At 50.9% G+C, this 24,891-nt stretch overlaps 1 protein-coding gene across 2 annotated transcripts; it reads left to right on the top strand.

The window, feature by feature from the left end:
• Positions 1–7,278: 7,278 nt before the first annotated feature.
• OVOL2 (ovo like zinc finger 2) lies at positions 7,279–22,996 on the top strand. 2 transcript variants are annotated; one of them, XM_084623093.1, is made up of 4 exons: positions 7,279–7,362; positions 13,176–13,375; positions 17,590–17,779; positions 22,059–22,996. In XM_084623093.1, exons 1-4 carry the CDS (start codon positions 7,308–7,310, stop codon positions 22,367–22,369), a joined length of 756 nt encoding a protein of 251 aa, XP_084479219.1. In that variant the 5' UTR covers positions 7,279–7,307; the 3' UTR covers positions 22,370–22,996. The 2 variants fall into 2 exon arrangements, with proteins under 2 accessions (XP_084479219.1, XP_084479218.1); XM_084623092.1 differs by lacking the exon at positions 7,279–7,362 and adding an exon at positions 7,459–7,724.
• Positions 22,997–24,891: the final 1,895 nt, after the last annotated feature.

Genomic DNA, 24,891 nt, shown 5'->3' with positions numbered 1-24,891 from the left:
GAACACGTTTTTCCTAGTGAAGATAAGATAGTGTTTGCAGGATCAACGCCTTACAGCAGGGGTGGGCAAAATAAGGCCAGATCCAACCTGTGGGCCGAACGTTTCTCTCTGTCCTGCCATGACTACCATTTCTGTCCAGCCTCCTCTGCCCCCTTGTGATCTCCGAGTCCGGGCCACTAAAAGTCCTGCGGCGCAGCAGGGCTCTCAGGCAGGCTGCCTGCCTACCGTGGACCCATGCTGCTCCTGGAAGCGGCCAGCTGCTGCTGGCATGTCTCTGTGTGCCCCTGGTGGGGGGAGAGGGGAGGAGGCTCCGCGTGCTGCCCATGCCCTCAGCACTGTCCTCACAGCTCCCATTGGCCAAAAAATGGCCAATGGGAGCTGCAGGGGTGGTGCTTGCAGGCGTGGGCGGGGCACGAAGACCCGCTGCCCCCCTCGCCCCAAGGAGCATACAGAGACATGCCAGCAGCAGCCAGCTGCAGCCACTTCCAGGAGCGGTGTGGGGCCACAGCATGTAGGCAGCCTGCCTGAGCCCTGCTGCACTGCCAGCCGGGAGCGGCCCGTGGTAAGCGCCTCCTGGCCAGAGCCTGCACCTTGCATCCTGTCCTGCAGCTGAACCCCTGCGCCAGGTCAGAACCCCCTCCTGCACCCAAACTCCCTCACAGACCCTGCCCCTCCTGCACTCCAACCCCTTGCACCAGTCTCGAGCCCCCTCCTGCACCAAAGTCCCTCCCAGAACCCACACCCCTTCCATTAATATAGTAGAGATGTGCGACCCGTGACGACTTACCAACATTCGTGGAGGGGCCCCCAGCGAAAATTATTGCCCACCCCTGCCTTACAGTATGAGGAAGTGACATTACCAAACACCTTTTGCAGAATGTACAAACACATAGAAGAAGAGAAGGTTTTAGATCATATAGTCCCTGATTTAGGTAAGTATTTAAGCACGTCTAATTTTTAAAGTTAAGCTTTAAAGGGCTTAAGTACGCTGCTAAATGGGAGCCTCCAATCAGACATTTTAAAAAAACAAGAACATCTAAAAGACCCATGTGTGATAATCAGTAGTACGTTATTGGTTCGTGAGGCTTATGATTAACGTAATTTGCTAACCCTTTGGGCTTAAACGACAAGGAGTGGTTAAAAGAAAAGAAACCTCGACTTGAAAGCATTGCAAAAATCAGTTAAATGCCTCTCGACCTGAAGCGAAATCTCAGCCATAACAGAGAAATTACAGCTCATTTTTTTAAAGTTATGAGTTTATTATTGTTAAGAATCCCTGAAGGCAATCTGTGGTCTCCTCTCCCCCAGTGCAGGCACATACCGTAATCCCCAGCGCTGTTAGTGGGAGCTAAGCGCTAAGGGTAAAATGGACTTCTATATGATTCACCGTCACTCACAAGAAGCTTGTACAATACAAGAAAGAGCCTTTTATGTTTTGATTCTATTTGGGTGGGATTTTCAAAAGAGCTCAGCATCAGCTTAATTCTATTGCCACTGAAGTCAATTTACCCTCAATATCAATGGCAGCGGAGTTGGGCCCATGCTGGAAAGCCCAGCCTTTGGATTCTGGAATCATTGCAAGTTAAATATCTTCAGTGACTATTGCTGGGTCATGTGTTGTGTGCTGATAAACAGCTGATGTGGTTCACCTCAGAGAAGGCTGCATCTCCAGGTGGACAAAGCGGTTCTTGTATCCTGTCGTTTGTATTTCAGTTTGTTAAGGGCCAGACTGTGAGATCCTTATTCACCCTGGTGAGCAAGTTACTCCCCGTGATGGGATTGCTTGTGGGAGTCAGGTTATGGCAAAGACACAGCTATGGCTCAGTAGTGCCGTAGCGTAGATGCTTTCTGCGTACCTGGAAGGGAGTTTCCCGTCGCTGTTATTCATTCACTTTTCCAAGAAGTATTAGCTAGTTCAATGGAAGAAGTCTTCTGTTGACCTAGATTGGTCCACACAGGAGGTTAGGTTGACCCTAACTACGTCACACAGGGCACAAAATTTTTCAGACCCTGAGCGACATAGCCAGGTCAATCTAATATTTACGTGTAGACCAGGCTTCATTGTTCACCAACGAAAGGGCGTTACAATCTGTCTCCAAAGGCCCCAGTCATGAAGAACAGTTGTGTGTAATTTTACTCATTGGAGGAATCTCTAGGATTACTCATATAAGTAACAATACGCACATAGAATCATAGATTTGTAGGGCTTGAGGCTTCTGAGAGCAAATGTGTTTTAACAAGCATCTGGCTGAATGTTTTCTTGTATCACAACAATCATGTCTAATTACCTGTATCTGAATTCTCACATCCCTGCTGCTGCAATCAACAGAGGCCCCTCTGTTTGATTCCTCCTTGGTGTAAAAGGGAGAAGGGATGCTAGAGGAGAGAGTCTCACCCTACCCCGAAACAAATACCCAAATAGCCAGATTTTGTTCCAGGCCCATCTGTCTGAGAGGGCATTGGCAAAGGGGATGGGCTGAGGGTGGGATTTCTATTTGGTGGGAAAAGATGGTGGGGTTTAAAGTGGATTGGTTGCATGGCTGGTGACTGAGGGTTGGTCCATACTGAAAATTTACATCAGCACATCGGTCTCTTGGGCGGGGGGGGTGAAAAATCCACACCCCTTAGAGATGTAGCTATGCCGACCTAACCCCGGCATAGACAGCGCTAGGTCAACAGAGGAATTCTTCAGTCGAGCCAGCTACCACCTTTTGGGGAGATGGATTAACTTCAACAATGGGAGAAGCCTTCCCGTTGGTGTAGTAAGGCCTGGTCTACACTAGAAACTTACATTGGTATAGCTACGTCTCTCGAAGGTGGAGGTGGGAGGGTGTGTGAAAAATCCACATCCCTGAGAGATATAGCTATATTGACCTAACCTCTGGTGTAGACAGAGCTAGGTTGACTGAAGAATTCTACTGCTTCTCGGGGGTGGATTACCGACGCTGATGCTGCTGGAGCATTTTAAGCGTAGACATGCCCTTTAGCGTCTACACTGTAGCGTTACAGCGTAGATACTTTGAATGGTAGGGTGGGAAGAAGAAGAAGTGCTTTGCTTGGTTTTCACTCTGCATCGCCTAGGTTTTTGGGATTAGAGCTGAGTGGGAACTGGGTTGTCTGTTTCATGGGACAGTCTGTGATTTCAAAATATTCTGCATTCTGAAACTGAACAAAAAATGCTGAAATTTCAAAAAAGAATTGTTTTGCATTGATCACATTTATTTTGTTGATCACATTTATTTTTAATTTTGATCATTTTATTCTGATTTTGGACTTTTAAAAACTGTTCAAAAAGTAGATTAAAAATATGAATTCCCTTTCAAAAAGTTGTTTCAAAATGAAAAATTGAGCTGTTCTGCTCTGAAAATGTCAAAACAGGACTTTTCCCCCCCAATACAGTTTTTCCTAAACATCTCAATTTTGTAAAAACCAGCCTTTTTGCTAAAAATGTCCAAACAGTTCTAGCTGAGATTTTTTTGAATGTAATGGCAAGGGGCCCCAGAGATTGGGTAGAAGTGTCCTTTGGGTGTGGGGTTTATTTTAAACTAAAGCTAAATGATTTAATAAATAAATATATGCCAGTCTTCCATAAATGGACACAATGGGGCCAGATTCATCCCAGGCATGATTACACTATAAATGAGTACGCTACTGACCTCATGTCATGTGGGATTTCATTCAGCAACTAGCTTGGTATCAGTCATGCGGTGTTTCTCAACCAGGGGTATGCGCATCTCTGGGGGGTACGCAGAGGTCTTCCAAGGGAGTACGTCAACTCATCTAGATATTTGCCTAGTTTTACAGTAGCTGTAGTGAAGTCAGTACAAATTAAAATTTCATACAGACCATGATTTGTTTATACTGCTCTATATACGATACACTGAAATTAAGTACAATATTTTATATTCCAATTGATTTATTTTATAATTATATTATAAAAATGAGAAAGGAAGCCATTTTTCAGTAATAGTGTCACTTTTGTATTTTTATGTCTGATTTTGTAAGCAAGTAGCTTTTAAGTGAGGTTAAACTTGCGGGTACGCAAGACAAATCAGACTCTTGAAAAGGGTACAGTAGCCTGGAAAGGTTCAGAGCCACTGAGCTAAATCATCGTTGTGGAAATGTGTTGGGCTTTTCTTTTTTTAAATAGTCAAAGAAATACAGCACTCATATTCTACCCAGAATTATAAACAGAGTAACACGTATTAATCACTGCTGATAAAAGGTGAAATGGAGTTTTTAAGCTTTTAATTACAATTAGCCTTTCTAAGGACTTGTCCACAGACAGAAGTTGTACTATTTTAACTATCCCTGTTTAATCAATGCAATACAACATCCCTGGTGTGGACACAGTTATGTCAGTATAAAGCACCATTATACTTTATACCAGTATAAGGTGATTTTTACTTGTATAAATATTCCTGTAATGGAAGAGGAAAGTATAATGTTCCTTTATATACCAGTGTAACGTTGTCCACACTTGTGGGTGTACTGATATTTTGGCAAGAAATCACACTTCTAACTGAAATAGTTAAACACTGTGCATGGACCAGATCTTAGAACTTGATTCGTAGCCCACGGGCGTTGGTAGCAGTCTTTCCATTGACTTTGGCTTGGTCTATATTAGAAAACTTGCCCCAGTGTAACAAATCAATTTAAAATCAATCTAGTTACACTGGTGCATGTCTGTATTATTTATCATTTTGATGGTAGTAGCATCTAGAGGCTCCAGACCCACTGTGTTAGGCACTGTGCTAACAGGTCAATGACAACCCCTGCCTCAAAAAGTTTACAAACCATAGCAGGGATTTGCAATAAACGAAATAAATCTATTTAGTTACATTGGTGCAAGTTGTCTAGTTACCTCTGGGCTTTGATCTGGCCCTTGCGGTGAAATTCTGACCCCAATGAAATTAATGACAAAAATCCCATTTGCTTCAGTAAGGCCAGCATTTCACCCTGAGCAAAGAAGGTATAATTTGTAATACTATTTGTAGGAGTTTAGTGAGGAAGGATGGGGATAGATTTCCAGTGTGTGTTGTTTAATAAGGGTTTAACAAAATAGTTTTTAGTCAAGTTGGTTGAAAAATGCAAAAGGAGGGGAGAATTGCAAATTAAAAAAGAATCAAAGTCAATTCCTTTTGTGGGTTTTGAAAAGGAATTGTTTTTATTTATTTTGGTTTTGTGAACATTTGTATTGAAATCTTGACGTTTAATTCTTGTTTTAATTTCTCCCTCCCCTCTCATTTCTCTTTCCATTTTGCCACTGAAAAAGGGAGGATGGAAGAAGGGGAAAAAAAGAGGAGAAAAGAGGTGAAAAAATGAAAAAAAAACAACAGCAAACTAAAACCAAATAACTCCCAAAACAACTGCATTTTTCGTTTTCCAATGGTGTAAATAAAACGGGAGTTTGAAGAAAATCCTGAACATTTCCGATTTGGGTAGAAAGGCCAGTTTTGATTCCTTTTTTTATTGTTCCTTGAAAAAAGTTCTGAGGACTCTAGGTTTTCGCAGGAAAGCTCTTGGGGGCATTACTTGTGTCCTGTCCCCAGCAGACTGTCAGCGATTAACGACTCCCAATCATCAAACAAAGGCTGAAGGTGTCAAAGAAAAGCCTGTTGACACACCAGGTTAGACACTACAAGGTGAGACTCTGGCCCCATTTGAGTCCATTACAAAACTCCCCTTGGGGGCCAGGCTTCCAGGCAGGCCTCACGCTGGTGACTCTCCCGCAGCACAGCGGGACACGGGGAGCTGCCAAGTGGGGGTTTAAAAGCCTTTAACAATAAGATCACTTCACAGTTGAGCCGTGGTGCGAATAGCTCGGTTCTTCCCCTGCTCGGGAGGGCAAAGGGGGGGCGCCGCTTGCCTTGTTTTGCGTTGCTCGGCTGGAGGTTTGAACCTGGACCCACGGATCTCAATGGAACAGCTCCCGCGCACCTCAACGGGGCAGGATTAGACCCTAAGAGGACTGCGGTTTCCAGCGTGTAACAAAAAAGAAAACGGTCTCCCCTGAGCCTGGAGATGAGCCGCTTTGGGCTGAGGTCCCCCCCGGCTCCGTGTGAACGGGACCAGCCCAGCGTGGCTGCCGCGCACGTGGCCTAGGGCTGTGCACCCGGCTGATGGGAAACCCGAACGGAGGCAGAATTGTTAATCATTCCCTGGGCTTGATTATCGCCTGCAACCTCCCTTCCTCCAGGGCTCATCAGCGGGAGCTCCAGGCAAGCCCGTGCACTGCGGAGAAGCAGGCCCGCGGAGCGGGTGCCTGGGAGTCCCCAGGGCTTCCCTGTTTGTATTCTTGGTCCCCCCCGAAGTCAAGAGGAAGGCCCCCATTTTGGAGCAGGCCTTCAGGGAATTGCTTTGCTTTAAGGGAGCCCCGCGACGTGTAAGACTCACCCCGCCCTACAGCGGGGAAACCACTGCTGGGGGGGGGGGCTGCGCTCATGCTCCCGGGGAACGCTTGCCCCCCCCCCCAAGCTCGCTGCTGTTTTAACTCGCCAGGGAGTGGTTTGAGTCTTCGCTGCATCCTACCCACAAGACCGTACCCCGCCTTTGGTTTCAGCCCCAGCCACGGCACCGCCCCCAAAGGCCTGGCCAGGGAAGCAAAGTTGGGAGAACTTTCCCCTAAGTCCGTTAAGAGGCTTCCCCCACCGGTTTGGAGAACCGTTGCATTTCCCCCGCCTCTTCAGGCGGCCGGGGCGCTGCCAGGCGCTCAGGTTTCCACCAGGTGAAAGGAGGCGGTGCGGGCTCTGCGAGCCCGGGCCCACCCCTCTCCCTTGCTGGAGGGCAGCTCCCTCAGCGCGCTCGGGGAGCCAGGCGGCTGAAGATCGGTGCACGCCTGCAAAGCAGACAGACGCGCAGACAGACAGACAGACAGACACACCCCCCCCCGAAACATGCCCCGAGCGGCTCGGCTGCGCGCACATGTCGGGAAGGGCCGGTGCGTGGTTCCCGCACGAGCGCGTGTGTGTGCAAAGAGAGACACGTGCGTGCGTGTGAGGAGACGAGGGCCTGCGCACCAGGCTCCCGGGACTCAGCCGCGCGCCCCGCACGCTCGCCATGGGGGTTGCTGCTGCAAAGGCAGCGGCTGGGCGGGAGCCCACGAGCGCAGCGCCCAATAAAGCAAAGCCCATTGTGCTGGGGATTGATAAACTGAGCAAACAAGCAAAGCCCCCGGGAAAGCCAGGGTGGCCTGCTGGGGGGGGGCTTCTACCTGGCTGTGGGGGATGGAGAGAGTTGGGGGGGGGGCAAGGAGAACATGGTGGATTCCCCCCCTCCCCAGACGTTAAATTCTTTTGCAAACATTCATGCCTAAGGAGGAAGGGCTGGAACAAAGCGGAGCCGCTCCAACCGGTCGGACAGGTAAGGAGGCTTGTTGACACCGTTATGTTTGCAGCACGCATGCTCCCCGCCGAGTTTCCTGGTGCATTTTCTATTCCACCTTAGGAAACTTTTCCCCCCCCCCTTCTTGTGGGCGCGTGCGGGCCCCGCTCCCCGCTCCGGGACCCCCTGCCGGCGCCGGGGGGGCCCCCACCCTGGAGCTGCGGCGCCCCGGCTCGGCGCTCCCAGGGGCGCGGGGCAGCAGGAGGACCCGCCATCGGGGAGCCCGGCGCCCGCCCGCACCATGCCCAGAGCCTTCCTGGTGAAGAGGCGAAGCCCGCAGCCGGCCAGCCGCAGCTGGGATGAGCTGCCGGACGAGGAGCGAGCCGACACCTACATCCCAGGTACGGGGCAGCTGAGCCGCGGGGGCCCCCCGCCAGCCTGGCCCTGCGCTCCCCTGGGGCCAGCCAAGCGCGGCTCACCGGGCGGGGCGCGTTGGGGGGCGGCTGGCCCCCGGGGGGGGAGGGATATGGGGCAGCGGCGCCAGCGGGCTAGGGAGGGAGGTTACCTGCCTGCTACGGACCCGCTCGCTGCCCAGCAGGGGGAGGGGAGACAGACTGACGCCCCCCCGTCCCCGAAGTAGCTCGAGGCGGAGCTCCCCGGGGACGGGGTGGGGGACCCCGAAGTTTTTGCGAGAGTTTGAGAAGGACGGGTGAAGAGGGTCGGTGGGGGTGGGTCGTCGTCGCAGCTGGGACCCAGAAAAGAACAGCTGGGGGTGGGGGGCTGGGTGTGTGGGGGGGGTTGGGGGGGTGTATGTGAAGCTGGGAGTGTGGGGGGGCTGTGGGGCTGGCCGTGTGGGGGAGGATGGGGTGGGGGTAAGGGGGTTGTGAGGCTGGGTGTATGTGGGGTGGGGGGGGGCTGTGAAGCTGGGTATATGGGAGTGTGGGGGGGCTGTGGGGCTGGGTGTGTGGGGGGGTAAGGGGGCTGTAAGGCTAGGCGTATGTGGGGTGTGGGGGGGCTGTGGGAGTGGGGGGATGTGAAGCTGGGTGTATGGGAGTGTGGGGGGGCTGTGGGGCTGGGTGTGGGGGGGAGGATGGGGTGGGGGTAAGGGGGCTGGGTGTATTGGGGGGGCTGTGGGGGTTTGTACCCCCTTGATCCTATATGATGCCCCGGGGACATTCCCCCAACCGTGCTTGGTCCAGAGCTCCCCCGGAGTGACTCCCAGTCCCGCTGGCCTCTGGGCCCGATCCAAAAGCCCCGCGAAGCCGGGGGGGGCTTTCCATTGACCTCCCTGGGATCGGGCCCTAGTGCCCGGGGCAGCGCCCCGCGGAGCCGGCTGCTGAGCGCACGGGGGGCCCGGGCTCCTGCCGCCTCGCCCTGCGCGGGTATAACGGGAAGGAGGAAGCCCCGGCCGGTCTCGGCTGCGCTGTTTGAACTTTGGGACCATTAAGTGTTTGAGTTTCCGATTGCCCTGTTCGCCCCGCCCGCCCGCTGCTCAAACAGCTCGGCCCGCCGGCCTCCCGCCACCTGCCCCTGCCTGCCTGGCACCGCCCATCACCTGCCCCCTGCCTGCCTGGCGCCCCCATCACCTGCCCCCTGCCTGCCTGGCGCCCCCCATCACCTGCCCCCGCCTGCCCCCTGCCTGCCTGGCACCGCCCATCACCTGCCCCCTGCCTGCCTGGCACCCCCATCACCTGCCCCCCGCCTGCCTGGCGCCCCCATCACCTGCCCCCTGCCTGCCTGGCGCCCCCATCACCTGCCCCCTGCCTGCCTGGCACCCCCATCACCTGCCCCCCGCCTGCCTGGCGCCCCCATCACCTGCCCCCCGCCTGCCTGGCACCGCCCATCACCTGCCCCCCGCCTGCCTGGCACCGCCCATCACCTGCCCCCCGCCTGCCTGGCGCCCCCATCACCTGCCCCCTGCCTGCCTGGCGCCCCCATCACCTGCCCCCTGCCTGCCTGGCGCCCCCATCACCTGCCCCCTGCCTGCCTGGCGCCCCCCATCACCTGCCCCCGCCTGCCCCCTGCCTGCCTGGTGCCTCCCGCCACCTGCCCCCTGCCTGCCTGGCACCGCCCATCACCTGCCCCCCGCCTGCCTGGCGCCCCCCATCACCTGCCCCCGCCTGCCCCCCGCCTGCCTGGCGCCCCCCATCACCTGCCCCCGCCTGCCCCCTGCCTGCCTGGCGCCCCCCATCACCTGCCCCCTGCCTGCCTGGCGCCCCCATCACCTGCCCCCTGCCTGCCCCCTGCCTGCCTGGCACCGCCCATCACCTGCCCCCGCCTGCCCCCTGCCTGCCTGGCGCCCCCCATCACCTGCCCCCTGCCTGCCTGGCGCCCCCATCACCTGCCCCCTGCCTGCCTGGCGCCCCCCATCACCTGCCCCCGCCTGCCCCCTGCCTGCCTGGCACCGCCCATCACCTGCCCCCTGCCTGCCTGGCACCCCCATCACCTGCCCCCCGCCTGCCTGGCGCCCCCATCACCTGCCCCCCGCCTGCCTGGCACCGCCCATCACCTGCCCCCCGCCTGCCTGGCACCGCCCATCACCTGCCCCCCGCCTGCCTGGCGCCCCCATCACCTGCCCCCCGCCTGCCTGGCACCGCCCATCACCTGCCCCCCGCCTGCCTGGCGCCCCCATCACCTGCCCCCCGCCTGCCTGGCGCCCCCATCACCTGCCCCCACCTGCCCCCTGCCTGCCTGGCACCGCCCATCACCTGCCCCCTGCCTGCCTGGCGCCCCCATCACCTGCCCCCTGCCTGCCTGGCGCCCCCATCACCTGCCCCCTGCCTGCCCCCTGCCTGCCTGGCACTGCCCATCACCTGCCCCCTGCCTGCCTGGCGCCCCCATCACCTGCCCCCTGCCTGCCTGGCGCCCCCATCACCTGCCCCCTGCCTGCCCCCTGCCTGCCTGGCACCCCCCATCACCTGCCCCCTGCCTGCCTGGCACCCCCATCACCTGCCCCCTGCCTGCCCCCTGCCTGCCTGGCGCCCCCCATCACCTGCCCCCTGCCTGCCTGGCGCCCCCCATCACCTGCCCCCTGCCTGCCTGGCGCCCCCATCACCTGCCCCCTGCCTGCCCCCTGCCTGCCTGGCGCCCCCCGCCACCTGCCCCCTGCCTGCCTGGCACCGCCCATCACCTGCCCCCTGCCTGCCTGGCGCCCCCATCACCTGCCCCCTGCCTGCCTGGCGCCCCCATCACCTGCCCCCTGCCTGCCCCCTGCCTGCCTGGCGCCCCCATCACCTGCCCCCTGCCTGCCTGGCGCCCCCATCACCTGCCCCCTGCCTGCCTGGCTCCCCCATCACCTGGCACCGCCCATCACCTGCCCCCATCACCTGCCCCCGCCTGCCCCCCGCCTGCCTGGCACCACACCCACCACCTGCCCCCACCCGCCCCGAATAGCACCCTGCCTACCTGGCACCCCACCATCCTTTCCCTGCCTGCTTCCCCTGCATAGCACCTGCCTACCTGGCATCACCCCCACCACCTGTGCCCTGCTAGCCTGGCACCCCTTGCCATCTGTGCCCTGCCTGCCCACCCCTGGACAGCACCCTGCTTGCTCGTCAGCCCGGCATCCCCCCTCCACTTGTGCCCTCTCTGCCCCCTGCCTGCCTGGCACCCCACCACCACCTCTGCCCTGCCTGCCCACTGGCATGGCACACACCACCTGTACCCTACCTGCCTCCTCCTGGACCGAGCCCTGCTTGCCAGCCTGGCACCACCATCCCCCGCCATATGCACCCTGCCTGCCCGCCTGCCCCTGGACAGTGCTCTGCCTGCCAGCCTGGCACCTCTTCCCCCACCACCTGTGCCCTGCCAGCTTGTCCCTGGATGGTACCCTGCCTGCCCAGCAGCCTGGCACCTCTCCCTCCACCTGCGCCCTGCCTGCCAGCCTGGCATGCCTCCCTCTGCCTGCCTGTTCGCCCCTGGGCAGCATCCTGCCTGCCAGCCTGGCACCCCCTGCCACCTGCACTCTGCCTGCCCCTGGACAGCACACTGCCTTCCTGCCCCTTGCCAACCTGTCCACCTGCCTCTGGATAGTGCCCTATCTTCCTGCCCCTTGCCAGCCTGGCACCCCACCACCACCTGCGCCCTCTGGCAGCGCTCTGCCCACCTGCCCCCTGCCTGCGCCTGGACAGCACAGTGCCTTCCTGCCCCTTGCCAGCCTGGCACTGCACCAGCACCTGCGCCCTCCGGCAGCACCCTGCCCGTCTGCCCCCTGCCTGCCTTGGACAGCACAGTGCCTTCCTGCCCCTTGCCAGCCTGGCACTGCACCAGCACCTGCGCCCTCCGGCAGCACCCTGCCCCCTGCCTGCCCCCGCCTGCCCCTGGACAGCACAGTGCCTTCCTGCCCCTTGCCAGCCTGGCACCCCACCACCACCTGCGCCCTCTGGCAGCGCCCTGCCCCCTGCCTGCCCCCGTCTGCCCCTGGACAGCACAGTGCCTTCCTGCCCCTTGCCAGCCTGGCACCCCACCACCACCTGCGCCCTCTGGCAGCACCCTGCCCATCTTCCCCCTGCCTGCCCCTGGACAGCACAGTGCCTTCCTGCCCCTTGCCAGCCTGGCACCCCACCACCACCTGCGCCCTCTGGCAGCACCCTGCCCGTCTGCCCCCTGCCTGCCTTGGACAGCACAGTGCCTTCCTGCCCCTTGCCAGCCTGGCACTGCACCAGCACCTGCGCCCTCCGGCAGCACCCTGCCCCCTGCCTGCCCCCGCCTGCCCCTGGACAGCACAGTGCCTTCCTGCCCCTTGCCAGCCTGGCACCCCACCACCACCTGCGCCCTCTGGCAGCGCCCTGCCCCCTGCCTGCCCCCGTCTGCCCCTGGACAGCACAGTGCCTTCCTGCCCCTTGCCAGCCTGGCACCCCACCACCACCTGCGCCCTCTGGCAGCACCCTGCCCATCTTCCCCCTGCCTGCCCCTGGACAGCACAGTGCCTTCCTGCCCTTTTAGAGCCTGGCACCCCACCAGCACCTGCGCCTTCTGGCAGCGCCCTGCCTGTCTGCCCCCTGCCTGCCCTGGACAGCACAGTGCCTTCCTGCCCCTTGCCAGCCTGGCACCCCACCACCACCTGCGCCCTCTGGCAGCGCCCTGCCCCCTTCCTGCCCCTGCCTGTGCCTGGACAGCACAGTGCCTTCCTGCCCCTTTCCAGCCTGGCACCCCACCAGCACCTGCGCCCTCCAACAGCGCCCTGCCCATCTTCCCCTGCCTGCGCCTGGACAGCACAGTGCCTTCCTGCCCCTTTCCAGCCTGGCACCCCACCAGCACCTGCGCCCTCCAACAGCGCCCTGCCCATCTTCCCCCTGCCTGCCCCTGGACAGCACAGTGCCTTCCTGCCCCTTTCCAGCCTGGCACCCCACCAGCACCTGCGCCCTCCAACAGCGCCCTGCCCATCTTCCCCTGCCTGCGCCTGGACAGCACAGTGCCTTCCTGCCCCTTTCCAGCCTGGCACCCCACCAGCACCTGCGCCTTCTGGCAGCGCCCTGCCCATCTTCCCCCTGCCTGCCCCTGGACAGCACAGTGCCTTCCTGCCCCTTGCCAGCCTGGCACCCCACCACCACCTGCGCCCTCCAACAGCGCCCTGCCCATCTTCTCCTGCCTGCCTGCTCCCTGCCAGCCTGTGCCCTCTGGCACCGCCCTGCCTGCCTGCTCCCGTCCAGTCTGTCCCTGGGTGGCGCCCTCCCACTCTGCTCCCCCGACCCTCTTCTGGGATGGGCCAGAGCCCAGCCTGCCATCTGCTGCTGCTGCCCCTCCCCTGGCTGCTGCTACTCCTCTTGCAGGAGCTCTGAACCTGGGCCCCCCTTTTCCCTGCTGCCAGCGTCCCTCCCTGTCCCAGTAACCCCCCTCTCTGCCTCGCCCAGGGGGGATAAGCTGCGTGCTGCTGAACTACCGCCTCGGAGACAGCTGCAGCCTGGAGAGCAATGGCAGCAGTGCCGCCAGCACGAGGGAGGCTGAGCGGAGTGATCCCCCGACTCCTCAGCCGGCAGCCGAGACCGGGAACGCGGGGGGGACCCTGCTGGACTTGGCCATGAAGCGCCCAGTGGTCAGATCGAAAATCAAGGTACAGCCCTAGCCTCCCATAATATGCCCCTCGGGGGCACAACCAGCCTGGTGAAAGACCCCTCTCAACTGGGGAACAGAGGCCCAGATCCCCCAAGGTATTTAGGCACCTGACTCCCACTGGAGTTAGGCACCTAAATACCTTGGAGGATCTGGGCCACACCACCCGCCACAGTGATCAGCTGCCACACTGGGGCCTACTCGTCGGCATAGTTTGACTTCTGTATTTGTGGGGGGGTAACTCCAGTCAGGCCAATGGGGCTGCGTGTGGGGGAGCAATGCAGTTTGGAGGGGGACAAAGCCCCTCTGCCCCCTCCCAAAACTATGCCCAAGGGCCTACTGTAAAAATGTCCTTTCAGTTAAATAAATACAAAGCTATGGAAATACCCACCCTCAAAAACCGTGGATGAGATTCGCAAGGCAGACTAAGGGATTTAGACACTCATTGTGTGTTGAAATTCATGAATTGTCTATTAACTAACTACTTGGAAAAATTCACTCTCCGTGTGTGTTTCTTGCGTGTAACACACGGACATATCTGGAGCCTGACTGAGGCTGATTGTAATGGAGATTTCAGCAGAAATGGGAAGACAGAAAAAGGGCAGTTGACCGAGTGTTCTTCTCCGGTGTAAAAGAAAAAGTCGCCCGATCAGAGCGAATGAGTTCAGCCTCACTATGGAGCCTTCCTTCAAAATTTTGCAACTGGTGTATTATCTTTTCCATGAGCCAGTTTCTGCTAGCATTGCGTTGCTATTGATGATGATAAGGATCGGGCAAAATAGCCAGGGCTTCAGGAAAACCTAATTCTCTGCCTCTTCATTATTATATATTATTTGTATTATGGTTAAATACAAAATAGCTTTGCGTTGCCTTAGGCCCTGATTGTGCCATGATCTCTGTGTAGGTAAAGCCTTGTGTTTGTACAGAGCTGATTGCAGGATCTAGGCCACATATGACCAGGAAGAATAGAATCCGCAGGGAATTTGGGGTTATTTTTTGCTCAAACTAGAATTTCTACGAGGATTTATTTTGCTCACTAGTTTACTGATGACCCGTATGTTTTAATTCCCAATATTGTTAAAGCCACAGAGAACATCACAGAGAAATATGTATCCTCTTATTAACCTTTCTGCAGAACACTCCCAAGCTTTCTAGAAACACCACTAAATGCACTGCAGATTCTCAGGAGTCTGCTAAACTCCCTTTCTGCTCTGACTGCTAAACTCATCTTTCACCCTGTGTTTTAGGGTATGTTTAGGATAAGAGACCCAGGGCACAGAGTGGCTGGTATGGATCAGCTGACTTGGGCTTATGGGGCTTGACAATTCCAGTATAGACATTCCAGCTTGGGCTGGAGCCTGGGCTCTGGGATACTCCTCCCACATGGGGTCTTAGGTTCCAGCCCCATCCTGAATGTCTCCACTGCAATTTTATAACCCTGCCTCCCAAGACCCATGAGCCTGAGTCAGCTGACCCAGGCCAGCTACTGATCTTTTATTGCAATGTAGATATATCCTTAATGGCCAGAAGCAAGCACTGTGGCTATCAAATTAATGTTCAACTATTAACATAATCAAAACATTGAGCCTCCCCCATAAAGGATGTTCTTCCAAATAGCTGAATCACCAGCATCGGGTCCAGCCACTTCAGATAATCACATTAGCTCGACCTTTCTTGTGTTGGAATCAAGAATGAAAAAATTAACTCATAATAACACTTTCAAGTTAATTAACAGGTCAGTGAGATAAACTGGGGAAGACTATTGTTTCAGTCTCTGTAGAGTCAACACAATGGCATGCTGGTTTACTTTGTAAGGATTATCTTCACAAGCAAAACCTCTAGAAACTTTTTTGGTAAACAAATCTTCTGTTCCATCAAACACTGCAAAAGGAAGTCCTTAGAGATACACTGAAATCTTGTTTACACGAGAAAGCTGCATTGATTTCACTAAAGGTGTGATTCTAAACCGATTTAAGCCTTGTCTATATGGGGAAGTTTTTTCGGTGTAAATTAAGGTGTTAATTCAAATAGATTTTATTATACCCTCATAATCCTCTGTGTAGATGCTCTTATTCCGGTATATGGGTGGCTTTTTTGTTTGTTTGTTTGTTTTAGTATGTTGCTTGGAAGGGATTTAAGCTAAACTGAAAATAACCCGTAGCAGAGTGGCTACGTGTGTCTATCTAGGGCAGTGGCTCTCAACCTTTCCAGACTGCTGTACCCCTTTCAGCAATCTGATTTGTCTTGTGTACTTCCAGGTTTCACTTCACTTGCTTACAAAATCAGACATAAAAATTCAAAAGTGTCCCAGCACACTATTACTGCAAAATGGCTTCCTTTCTCATTTTTACCATATAACTGTAAAATAAATCAATTGGAATACAAATATTGTACTTACATTTCAGTGTATAGTATATAGAGCAGTATAAACAAGTCATTGTGTGAAAGTTTAGTTTGTACTGACTTTGCTAGTGCTTTTTACGCAGCCTGTTGTAAAACTAGGCAAATATCTCGATGAGTTGGTGTACCCCCTGGAAGGCCTCTGTGTACCCCCAGGGTACGTGTACTCCTGGTTGAGAACCACTGATCGAGGGGGTTCTACCTCTCTAACTGTTAACACTTTCCTGTGATGACGAGGCCTTAGTTAAATGGCATAATTCTATCCTGGAGACAAGGACCAAGGTCCTGATCCAGCAAAATACCTAAGTATGAGGAGTCCTCTTGAAGCCAGTGGGTTACTCATAGGCTTACAGTAAAGCATGTGCTGAAGTGCTTGGCTGGATTAGGGCATAAATCTTTGGAATGTTTTCATTTTTTCTCATCACTGCATGTTTCTATTGTCCCGGTTTATGACTCATGGAACAGGTTCCCTTTTGTCCCATGGAAAAACCTGCAGGGACTCTGAGATTGCTCCTTGTCTGTTGAATTGGGCTACGGACTTTGCCCCGTAAGCTGCGGAACTCCTGAGATCTGTGTGGACCTCGGGAGAACCGCTGAAGTCTGTGGTCTGTGCCTCCGGTTGTATAACGCCTGGACAATTCCTTGTGACGGTGGAGGGAGTCTTCCTCATTTCTCAATGTCCAACCCAATATCGTGCTAGCTGTATCTCTTCCAACACAAAAAACCCACAGTAACATGGCAATAAGGAACCTGGTATCCATGCCTCATTAACTGACATACTACGAATTCAAGAAATCCCAAATAAGGATGTTTCACATGTTGTAGAAATCCCGTTCTCTTCCGTACACTATCATTCAGTCAGTCCTCTCTCGTATAAGTTTGAACAAGAGTTTGAAATTCACGTAGCACCCTTAACTCTGACCCCCACACACATGAGCTTACCTTTTCAGCTCCTTTTATTAAATATATCCAGAGGCTCGCCAAATGTTTGAGGCCTTTTCTGCAGAACTCTCCACTCCGAGCAGTTAAATCCTTATATATGTCAAATCCTGAGCTGGTGTAAATTGATGTCGCTCCACTGATTTAAATGGAGAGAAGCCAATTGACACTAGCTGAAGATCTTGCCCAAGTCCAAATGGAATAATCTACACCCAAATCTATGTCATTAAAATGCAATTCCACTAACTGTAATAATCCACAGACTCAAATCACTACAACTCCTTTAGTGGGACTGTAATGTTTTTAGCGTTCTTTTTAAAAATGATGCTTTCAAAACAAACCCTCGGGCACAATATATGTTAGTAAGTGTGGTCTAAAGGGCAGAATTAGGTGCACCCATCAATGGAAGCTGGAAACACCTGGCCGTTCTTTGTGCCTTTGAGAATCAGGCCCTGGATACAGCTGGGCAGATAATTCAGTGTATTGTGAAATGGCACTCTGTTTTCAGACCCCGGTTGTTTCACTGATTATGGGGGCATGGGGAGGGGACATGTAGCGCAGGGACATTACGTTGTGTTTCTATCGGATGCGATGGACCTCTGGCCCTAATGGTTTTGGAGACGAAAGCCCTGGTAATGCAGGGAGGTCAGTGTGAGGAATGAGGGTGCAAGGGATCAGCCTCACACAGCTCACTGCAAGCGGGAAGCTAAGGCCTCAGACAATAAAAGCCGATTTCCTGTTTGCGATACTATTCAGTTTCTCCTGTGTTGTTACTGTTAGGTTTTTTTCACTGTGCAGGGGGAGAATCCCCCTGTTCTTTGCTCTTGCCTGTTGACCCAGAATCGGATCGAACCATGTTTTATTTCCATCCGTTAGTTCACGACGGGCACCTGCGACGATGCGGCGCTGCACAATTGTGAGCTGTGTGGCAAAGGCTTTCGCTTGCAGAGGATGCTCAACCGGCACGTGAAGTGTCACAGCCAAGTAAAGAGACATCTGTGCACCTTCTGTGGCAAAGGGTTCAATGACACCTTTGATCTGAAGAGACACGTGAGGACCCATACAGGTGAGAGCAGCTGGGAGAAGGTTCTGCAGCCCGTCTGCGCGGTGTTCTTTTTCTAAAACTAAAGTGCTCTGCCCCCTACAGGCAACAGAAAGCAGTGGTTTGGTGAATAGTCAAAGGGTGCAATTCCATAGAATAGGATTTTATGTTCAGTACAATCTCAGATAACTACGGTTTGGTTTGGTTACATCCTACTCTGCCTCCCCTCCAGACTGGCTGGTTTGAGGGAAGCCAGACAGCAAATCTGACTTCTCCTAGTCCTGAGCACAGGTGCCCCACAGAGCCAGCTGTGGCAGAATCACGCTGCTTTGGGCTTCACAGAAATTGCACCCATTAAAGGAAGGGCTTGTGCTGCTCTGTGTGGAGACATTTAAAGTACAAAAGGCTGTGTGGATGTTGTTGTTCCAGTTTAGCTTCACTCAGTTAGGAGCCGGATTAATCTAAACCAAAATAAGCCGCTTTCAAACTGGAATAAGAGTGTTCACACAAGGGTTTGCACCAATTTAAGTAAACCTGTGCAAGTGTGTACGCAGAGGGAGCCTAAATTGGTATAATCCCTTATGTGGACACTCTTGTAAGAATGGCAGATAACTGAATTAAGCCAAATAAGTATGGATTGATTGATTTTTTAATAGTGTCCACTAGAAGGTTGCCCTGGTTTAACTATATCAATCTAGTTACACCAGTGCAATTTCTGAGGGACTCCTAGACTCCAACCTCACCACTGCAGACATTCTTGGGCAAGCTGGCTATCCTATAAAATAAGGGTCTCTAAACCAGCAGGTGTTTAGCTTGTGCTGCAGGATTTGGACATCCAGTGACTACTGGGCAAGCTCTCTGATTTCTCTCAGTTTCAATACTAACCAGGACCTTAGGGATGCTACGGTGCAACCTTGATTATCCTTTTTGTTTATGGTATCCCCAAGCACAGAGTCATTAGCCAGGTACCCCACTGCACATCCAGGTGCAATAACTGTATAGGCAAACACGGCATTTATGGCTTAGCAGTCGCTCCCACACAGCCACTGACATCTAATTTACTGAGAAAACGTTGGCCAAGATACGTGTCTTTCTATTTGAAAAGCATTGTGGGATCTTCAGTTTGTGCATGGAAACCTGTCGGAGACAAACAGCAAGGAACAACATTTTGAGACACACCGTTGGGTTCAATTTGGCCCAGAGTTTAGATTTTGTAAAGATTTTATTAAGGACAAAAAAAAAAGCTAAGACCAGCAGACACATTTCCATATGTAGTATAGTGTGACTTTTCCATTCCCTGTAGTGTTTGCATCCAAAACTTTGCAGCTCTCTGATAGTGCATGAGAATATGAAAGTGAAACTGATACATCACTTTCCATTGCCTGAGATGAATTCAGTGTAAAAAGTAACCAACATAAATTCTTTCAGTTTAATCAGAGGTAAATTTTGTTTGTTCTAGGTACGATTTGAAACTTGACTGTTTTCCCTGAATTCCAACTAGATTTGATGGGAATTGTGAAGAATTCCCACCCCGGAGCGCTGTAGCTATGCTGGTCTGACCTCCAGTGTAAAGGCAGCTAGGTTGACAAAAGAATCTGTTGACCTAGCTACCGTCGCTTGGGGAGATGGATTATCTACTGCAGTGGAAAAAACCCTTGTGTCACTGTAGGAAGAATCTACACTATGACGCTACAGTGGCATAGCTTTGGCACCATAGCTGTACTGGTGGAGCACCTGTAGTGTAGACGTGACCTGACTACTAGTGTGATTGGGGCAAACATTTCAACACTATTAGGAAAATATGTGATTGAGAATCTCCCTCCTCCAGCCTCAGATTAGCTGGATGTTTCTGCTAAAATGATCCAGTAGTTGAGTTGTCAACAAGGGGGGTGTCCATTAGTTACCATCCATTTATATGAATGGGGGAATTTTACTCCTCTTTTTCTTTTATTTCTGTCTGCCTGCAGCAGTATCGCCCTGAGCTTACAAACTGTTTTGCACATGTGTATAAATTAGGGTTGTCAAGTGATTAAAAAAATTAATTGCGATTAATTGCACTGTTAAACAATAATAGAATACCATTTATTTAAATATTGTTGGATGTTTTCTACATTTTCAAATATACTGATTTCAGTTACAACACAGAATACAAAGTGTACAGTGCTCACTTAATATTTATTTTTGATTACAAGTATCTGCACTGTAAAAAAACAAAATAAATAGTATTTTTCAATTCACCTAATACGAGTACTATAGTGCAGTTTCTTTATCATGAAAGTTTAACTTACAAATGTAGAATTATGTACAAAAAAACTTGCATTCAAAAATAAAATAAGGTAAAATTTTAGAGCCTGCAAGTCCACTCAGTCCTACTTCTTGTTCAGCCAATTGCTCAGACAAACAAGTTTGTTTACATTTGCAGGAGATAATGCTGCCCACTTCTTGTTTACAATGTCTCCTGAAAGTGATAACAGGCGTTCTCATGGCATTGTTGTAGCTGGCATCGCAAGATATTTACGTGCCAGATGCGCTAAAGATTCACATGTCCCTTCATGCTTCAACCACCATTCCAGAGGATATGTGTCCATGCTGGTGACGGGTTCTGCTCGATAACAGTCCAAAGCAGTGCGGACCGACTTCATTTTCATTATCTGAGTTAGATGCCACCAGCAGAAGGTTGATTTTCTTTTTGGTGGTTCAGGTTCTGTAGTTTCTGCTTCTGAGTGTTGCTCTTCTAAGACTTCTGAAAGCAAGCTCCACGCCTCGTCCCTCTCAGGTTTTGGAAGGCACTTCAGATTCTTAAATCTTGGGTCCAGTGCTGTTACTATTTTTAGAAATCTCACATTGGTACCTTCTTTGCATTTTGTCAAATCTGCAGTGAAAGTGTTCTTAAAATGAACAACATATGCTCAGTCATCATCCAAGACTGCTATAACATGAAATATATGGCAGAATGCGGGTAAAACAGAGCAGGGGACATACAATTCTCCCCCAAGGAGTTCAGTCACAAATTTAATTAACACTTATTTTTTTAATGAGTGTCATCATCATGGAAGCATGTCCTCTGGAATGGTGGCCAAAGCATGAAGGGGCATATGAATGTTTAGCATATCTGGCACGTAAATACCTTGCAATGCTGACTACAAAAGTGCCATGCAAACACCTGTTCTCACTTGCTGGTGACATTGTAAATAAGAAGCGGGCAGCATTATCTCCTGTAAATGTAAACAAACTTGTGTGTCTTAGCGATTGGCTGACCAAGAAGTAGGACTGAGTGGACTTGTTGGCTCTAAAGTTTTACATTGTTCTGTTTTTGAGTGAAGTCATGTAGCAAAAAAAAAAAATCTACATTTGCAAATTGCACTTTCATGATAAAGAGATTGCACTGCAGTGCTTGTATGAGGTGAATTGAAAAATACTATTTCTTTTGTTTATCATTTTTACAGTGCAAATATTTGTAAGCAAAAATAATATACACTTTGATTACAACATAGAATACAATATATATGAAAATGCAGAAAAACATCCAAAATATTTAATAAATTTCAACTGGTATTCTATTATTTAACAGTGCAATTAAAACTGTAATTCATTGCAGTTAATTTTTTTAGTTCCCATTAATTTTTTTGAGTTAATCACGTGAGTTAACTGCGATTAATTGACAGCCGTAATATAAATAGTAGAAGGATCGCAATGTCTAAACACAAAATTGCACCAGTTTATCTAAGGTTGGAAATTGAGCAAAATATCTCAAAACTTGTGAGCCAGGGTCCCGAAAAACATGAGATTGTCTTAAAAATCAAGATTTTTTTTGTTTTTTTTAAGTTAGTGTTTTTTAGTTGCCCTCTGGGTTTTGAGTCTTCAGGGGAAACCTTTTACAGCTTTTTCTCAGCATCCACAAAACCTGGAAACATAGGGTGAAACCCTGGCCCCATCAAAGTCAATATCATGAGAGTTGGGAACACTGTCTAATTTAAGACAATGATTCAAGAAAGCCTCCCTGTTCAGCTTAAATATGTGCCTAAATCTCACTGAAACGCTTTTGTGCTTTCCTGAAACAGGGTGTTAGGTGCCTAATATGAATTTAAGGCGCCTTGCCTGAGGCACCCACTTCAGAAAATCTTTGCCTAAGAAAGTGTAAATATTTATTTAGAATGTAAATGGTTTGGGGCAGGGACTATCTACTAATCAGTGTTTGCAGCCTAGCGCAATAGGGTGTTTTTTCTTGGTTTGTCCCAAAGTGTTACTGCAATAAATCTGATTCATAATAATTAATAATAAACAACATCGTCTGGCCTTGTAGGAATTCGTCCTTACAAATGTGAGATCTGCAACAAGGCATTTACCCAGCGATGTTCTCTGGAATCCCACCTTAAAAAGATCCACGGGGTGCATCAGCAATATGCGTACAAACAGCGGCGCGATAAACTTTACGTCTGCGAAGATTGCGGCTACACGGGCCCAACGCAAGAGGACTTGTATCTGCATGTCACTAACGCTCACCCCGGGAGTGCTTTCCTCAAGAAAACTTCTAAAAAGCTGGCAGCAGTCTTACAGAATAAACTGACCTCTGTCCTGCAGAGGAACCCTGAAGATGATGAGGAAGATGAGTAACACAGTGGATTACAGTGGTCACATGCAATGAAGTTTACATGTCGGATATTTTTTCAAACCGCTTTGAAAGGGATCTGTGTAATAGCAGGCATCTTGTCCTTTTGGTGATGACAGGCTGTGGATGATACAGCCTCGACGTGAAATAAATGTTCTCAGCTTAATGCAAATACAAGGCTTTTTAAACATGAGAATAAAAGGGAAAATTTTGGAGCCAGCATTGCCTGTGGATAGAGCCCTGCACTGGTACTCGGGAGACTCCACATCAGTTCCCAGCTCTGCCACTGGCCTGCTTTGTAACCTTGGGCAAGTCACTTAACCTTTCTGTGACTCAGTTTTCCCAACTGTATAATGGGGATAATGACCCTGATCAGCTTTGTAAGGTGCTTTGAGATCTGTGAGTAAAAAGTGCTAGATAAGAGCTAGGTATCATTAATATTATTCCCAGAGAATCTACAGTAAAATGAAGTTAAGGATGAGAGTATGTATCATAAGGTAAGAAATGCACAGCCAATACACCCAAACAACCTTAACTCTGCCCTGTAGGATTTGTAATCCCAGGTTAGAAAAAAATGAATTTTAAACACATTAGATTTTCTTTCATATCATTCCCTTCCTTTCCCCCCCCCCGCCCCCGCTCACCCCCCAACTTTTTGGGTGCCTTGACTGTGCATTTCTTACCCTAACATGTTTGGATTTCTTTTGAGTGTAACCTTAACTCTGAATTGCCTGATTTTGTAATGCTTTGTTTTGAGATCACTATCACATCCCTGTAGCAGTTGTTTAATCCTTTAATTACTGAGACATCTTTTCAACCTTAACTCCATCTTAATATATATTTTTTGTCTGGGAATTTCCCTAGTTCTAAACAATATTCATAGATAAACACTAAATAAGAAACCCAAAGAGAATGCTACCAGATATTTCTAAGGATTTGAACATACACGGCACCAACCTTCAATTATTTTAAAAAAATTAAACTTCCAAGGGTGGATTCGCTGGGATACCAAAGGAATGCAAAGCAGCCAGAAGACATTAGCCATTTCACCAGAGTAGCACAAATCAACCAAAGCTTACTGGTGAATCTGGCCCTTGGTTTGCCATTGACTTATTGGTTTAGAAAGTTGTGTTAGTGAGACCAGCACTTTGCTGTGTGGCGGGAGCAGAGAGAGAAAAACCCCCAGGCCCGGAGTCCCAATGTCTCTGCTTCCCCTTTGCTCCCCCTCTGGTTCCTTTTGGCGGTGCTGGCTCAGTGCTCAACGAAGCCAAGCAGCGGTGCCATCGGGGAGCTTTACAAACACTGATGCCCAAACGAGAGTGCAGCCGCCCAATGGAACCTTTGAAGAGCAGTGTCAGCTGGGCCAAGCTATCCATCAGTGAGAACTCCTGGCACGTGTCCAGTCTGCCTTGGTATCACTGGGTCATTACAGCCAATAGGACCACGGCTTGCAAATTAGCTGGCTAGGAAGGGTGGCGCTTGGTGCTGTACTCTGCTAAGATCACTCAGGACAGAGAAAAGACTCATGCCAACACTAATTTCTTAAAGGACCCAGTTTGAGTATATAAACCAATGAATGAATTTACTTGTAAATTAGCCGAAAACTCATTCTGTACTCAAAGAGTGAGTGCTGGATGTTTGGGGAAAGGACACACTTGTTTTGTATACAGAACAGAGGTTGCATCCCTGCTGTTATGCAAAATGGAACTCCGTCTGAACTACGGAACTGAACGCATCAGCACCTCCATGGTTAATATATGACAATGATGTCAGATTCTGGTTGTGTCTGTAAAAAATTAAATTTTCTTTGATTGCTTCAGTCCTTGTACAGACATCTGCACGGGCTTTGGAGGGGGGAAAAAAAGCTTTTGGGTGTTCTTAAGCATTTCTTAATGAAGCAACTATTTTATGCAACAAGACCGGGGATGCTTGGGGCCTGGAAAGCATTTTAATAAAGTGAAGCTTTGATGTAAAGAATAAGAAACTTACTGTCCTATGTAACAGGAAAGCTTGCGAGGGATATTTTCATAAACAGAATTCCATATATAAAGTGTCGAGATGAATGACAGAATATTCACTTAGTGACATTTTGGCTACAGGTTATATTTTGACTCTTAGTTGTTCCCTGGTCATGACTGTTTTATGCTTCAGAGATGAAAGCCGGCTTGAATTCTTAGCTAGGGCTAGGACCTGCACGAAACAGCATCCAAAATAAAGACAATTATTTTTGAATAAGATTTGCCTCTCTGCAAGCACACTGATTCGCGAGATCGGATAGCGTAAGATTGTAAAGTTTAGGTATGATCAGATGGGTTAGCAAAATAAAGGTGGATAATTGTATTTAATTGTTTTTTTTTAATTGTAGAAATTTTAGGTCAAAATATACTTGACATACCTGTAGTCCAGGAAATAATGTAATTTATTTGGTGGCAAATAAACAGTTCTCTATGGCAAGGGCTAGCACCATTCTTCCCTGACAACTTTATTAAACCAAAAAAACAAAACAACTAAGGACATTTCCTGACAA

Source organism: Lepidochelys olivacea, assembly GCF_965140295.1.
Source record: "Lepidochelys olivacea isolate rLepOli2 genome assembly, chromosome: 3".
NCBI classification, from domain to species: Eukaryota; Metazoa; Chordata; order Testudines; family Cheloniidae; genus Lepidochelys; species Lepidochelys olivacea.
This window is presented reverse-complemented; position numbering and strand designations above follow the sequence as displayed.

Excerpts from the sequence above, each read along its gene's own strand:
- OVOL2 (XM_084623092.1), top strand. The coding sequence starts at position 7,625 with ATGCCCAGAGCCTTCCTGGTGAAGAGGCGAAGCCCGCAGCCGGCCAGC. Across the intron at positions 7,725-13,175 it reads AGCCGACACCTACATCCCAG|GGGGGATAAGCTGCGTGCTG; the intron begins GTACGGGGCAGC and ends TGCCTCGCCCAG. Across the intron at positions 17,780-22,058 it reads ACACGTGAGGACCCATACAG|GAATTCGTCCTTACAAATGT; the intron begins GTGAGAGCAGCT and ends CTGGCCTTGTAG.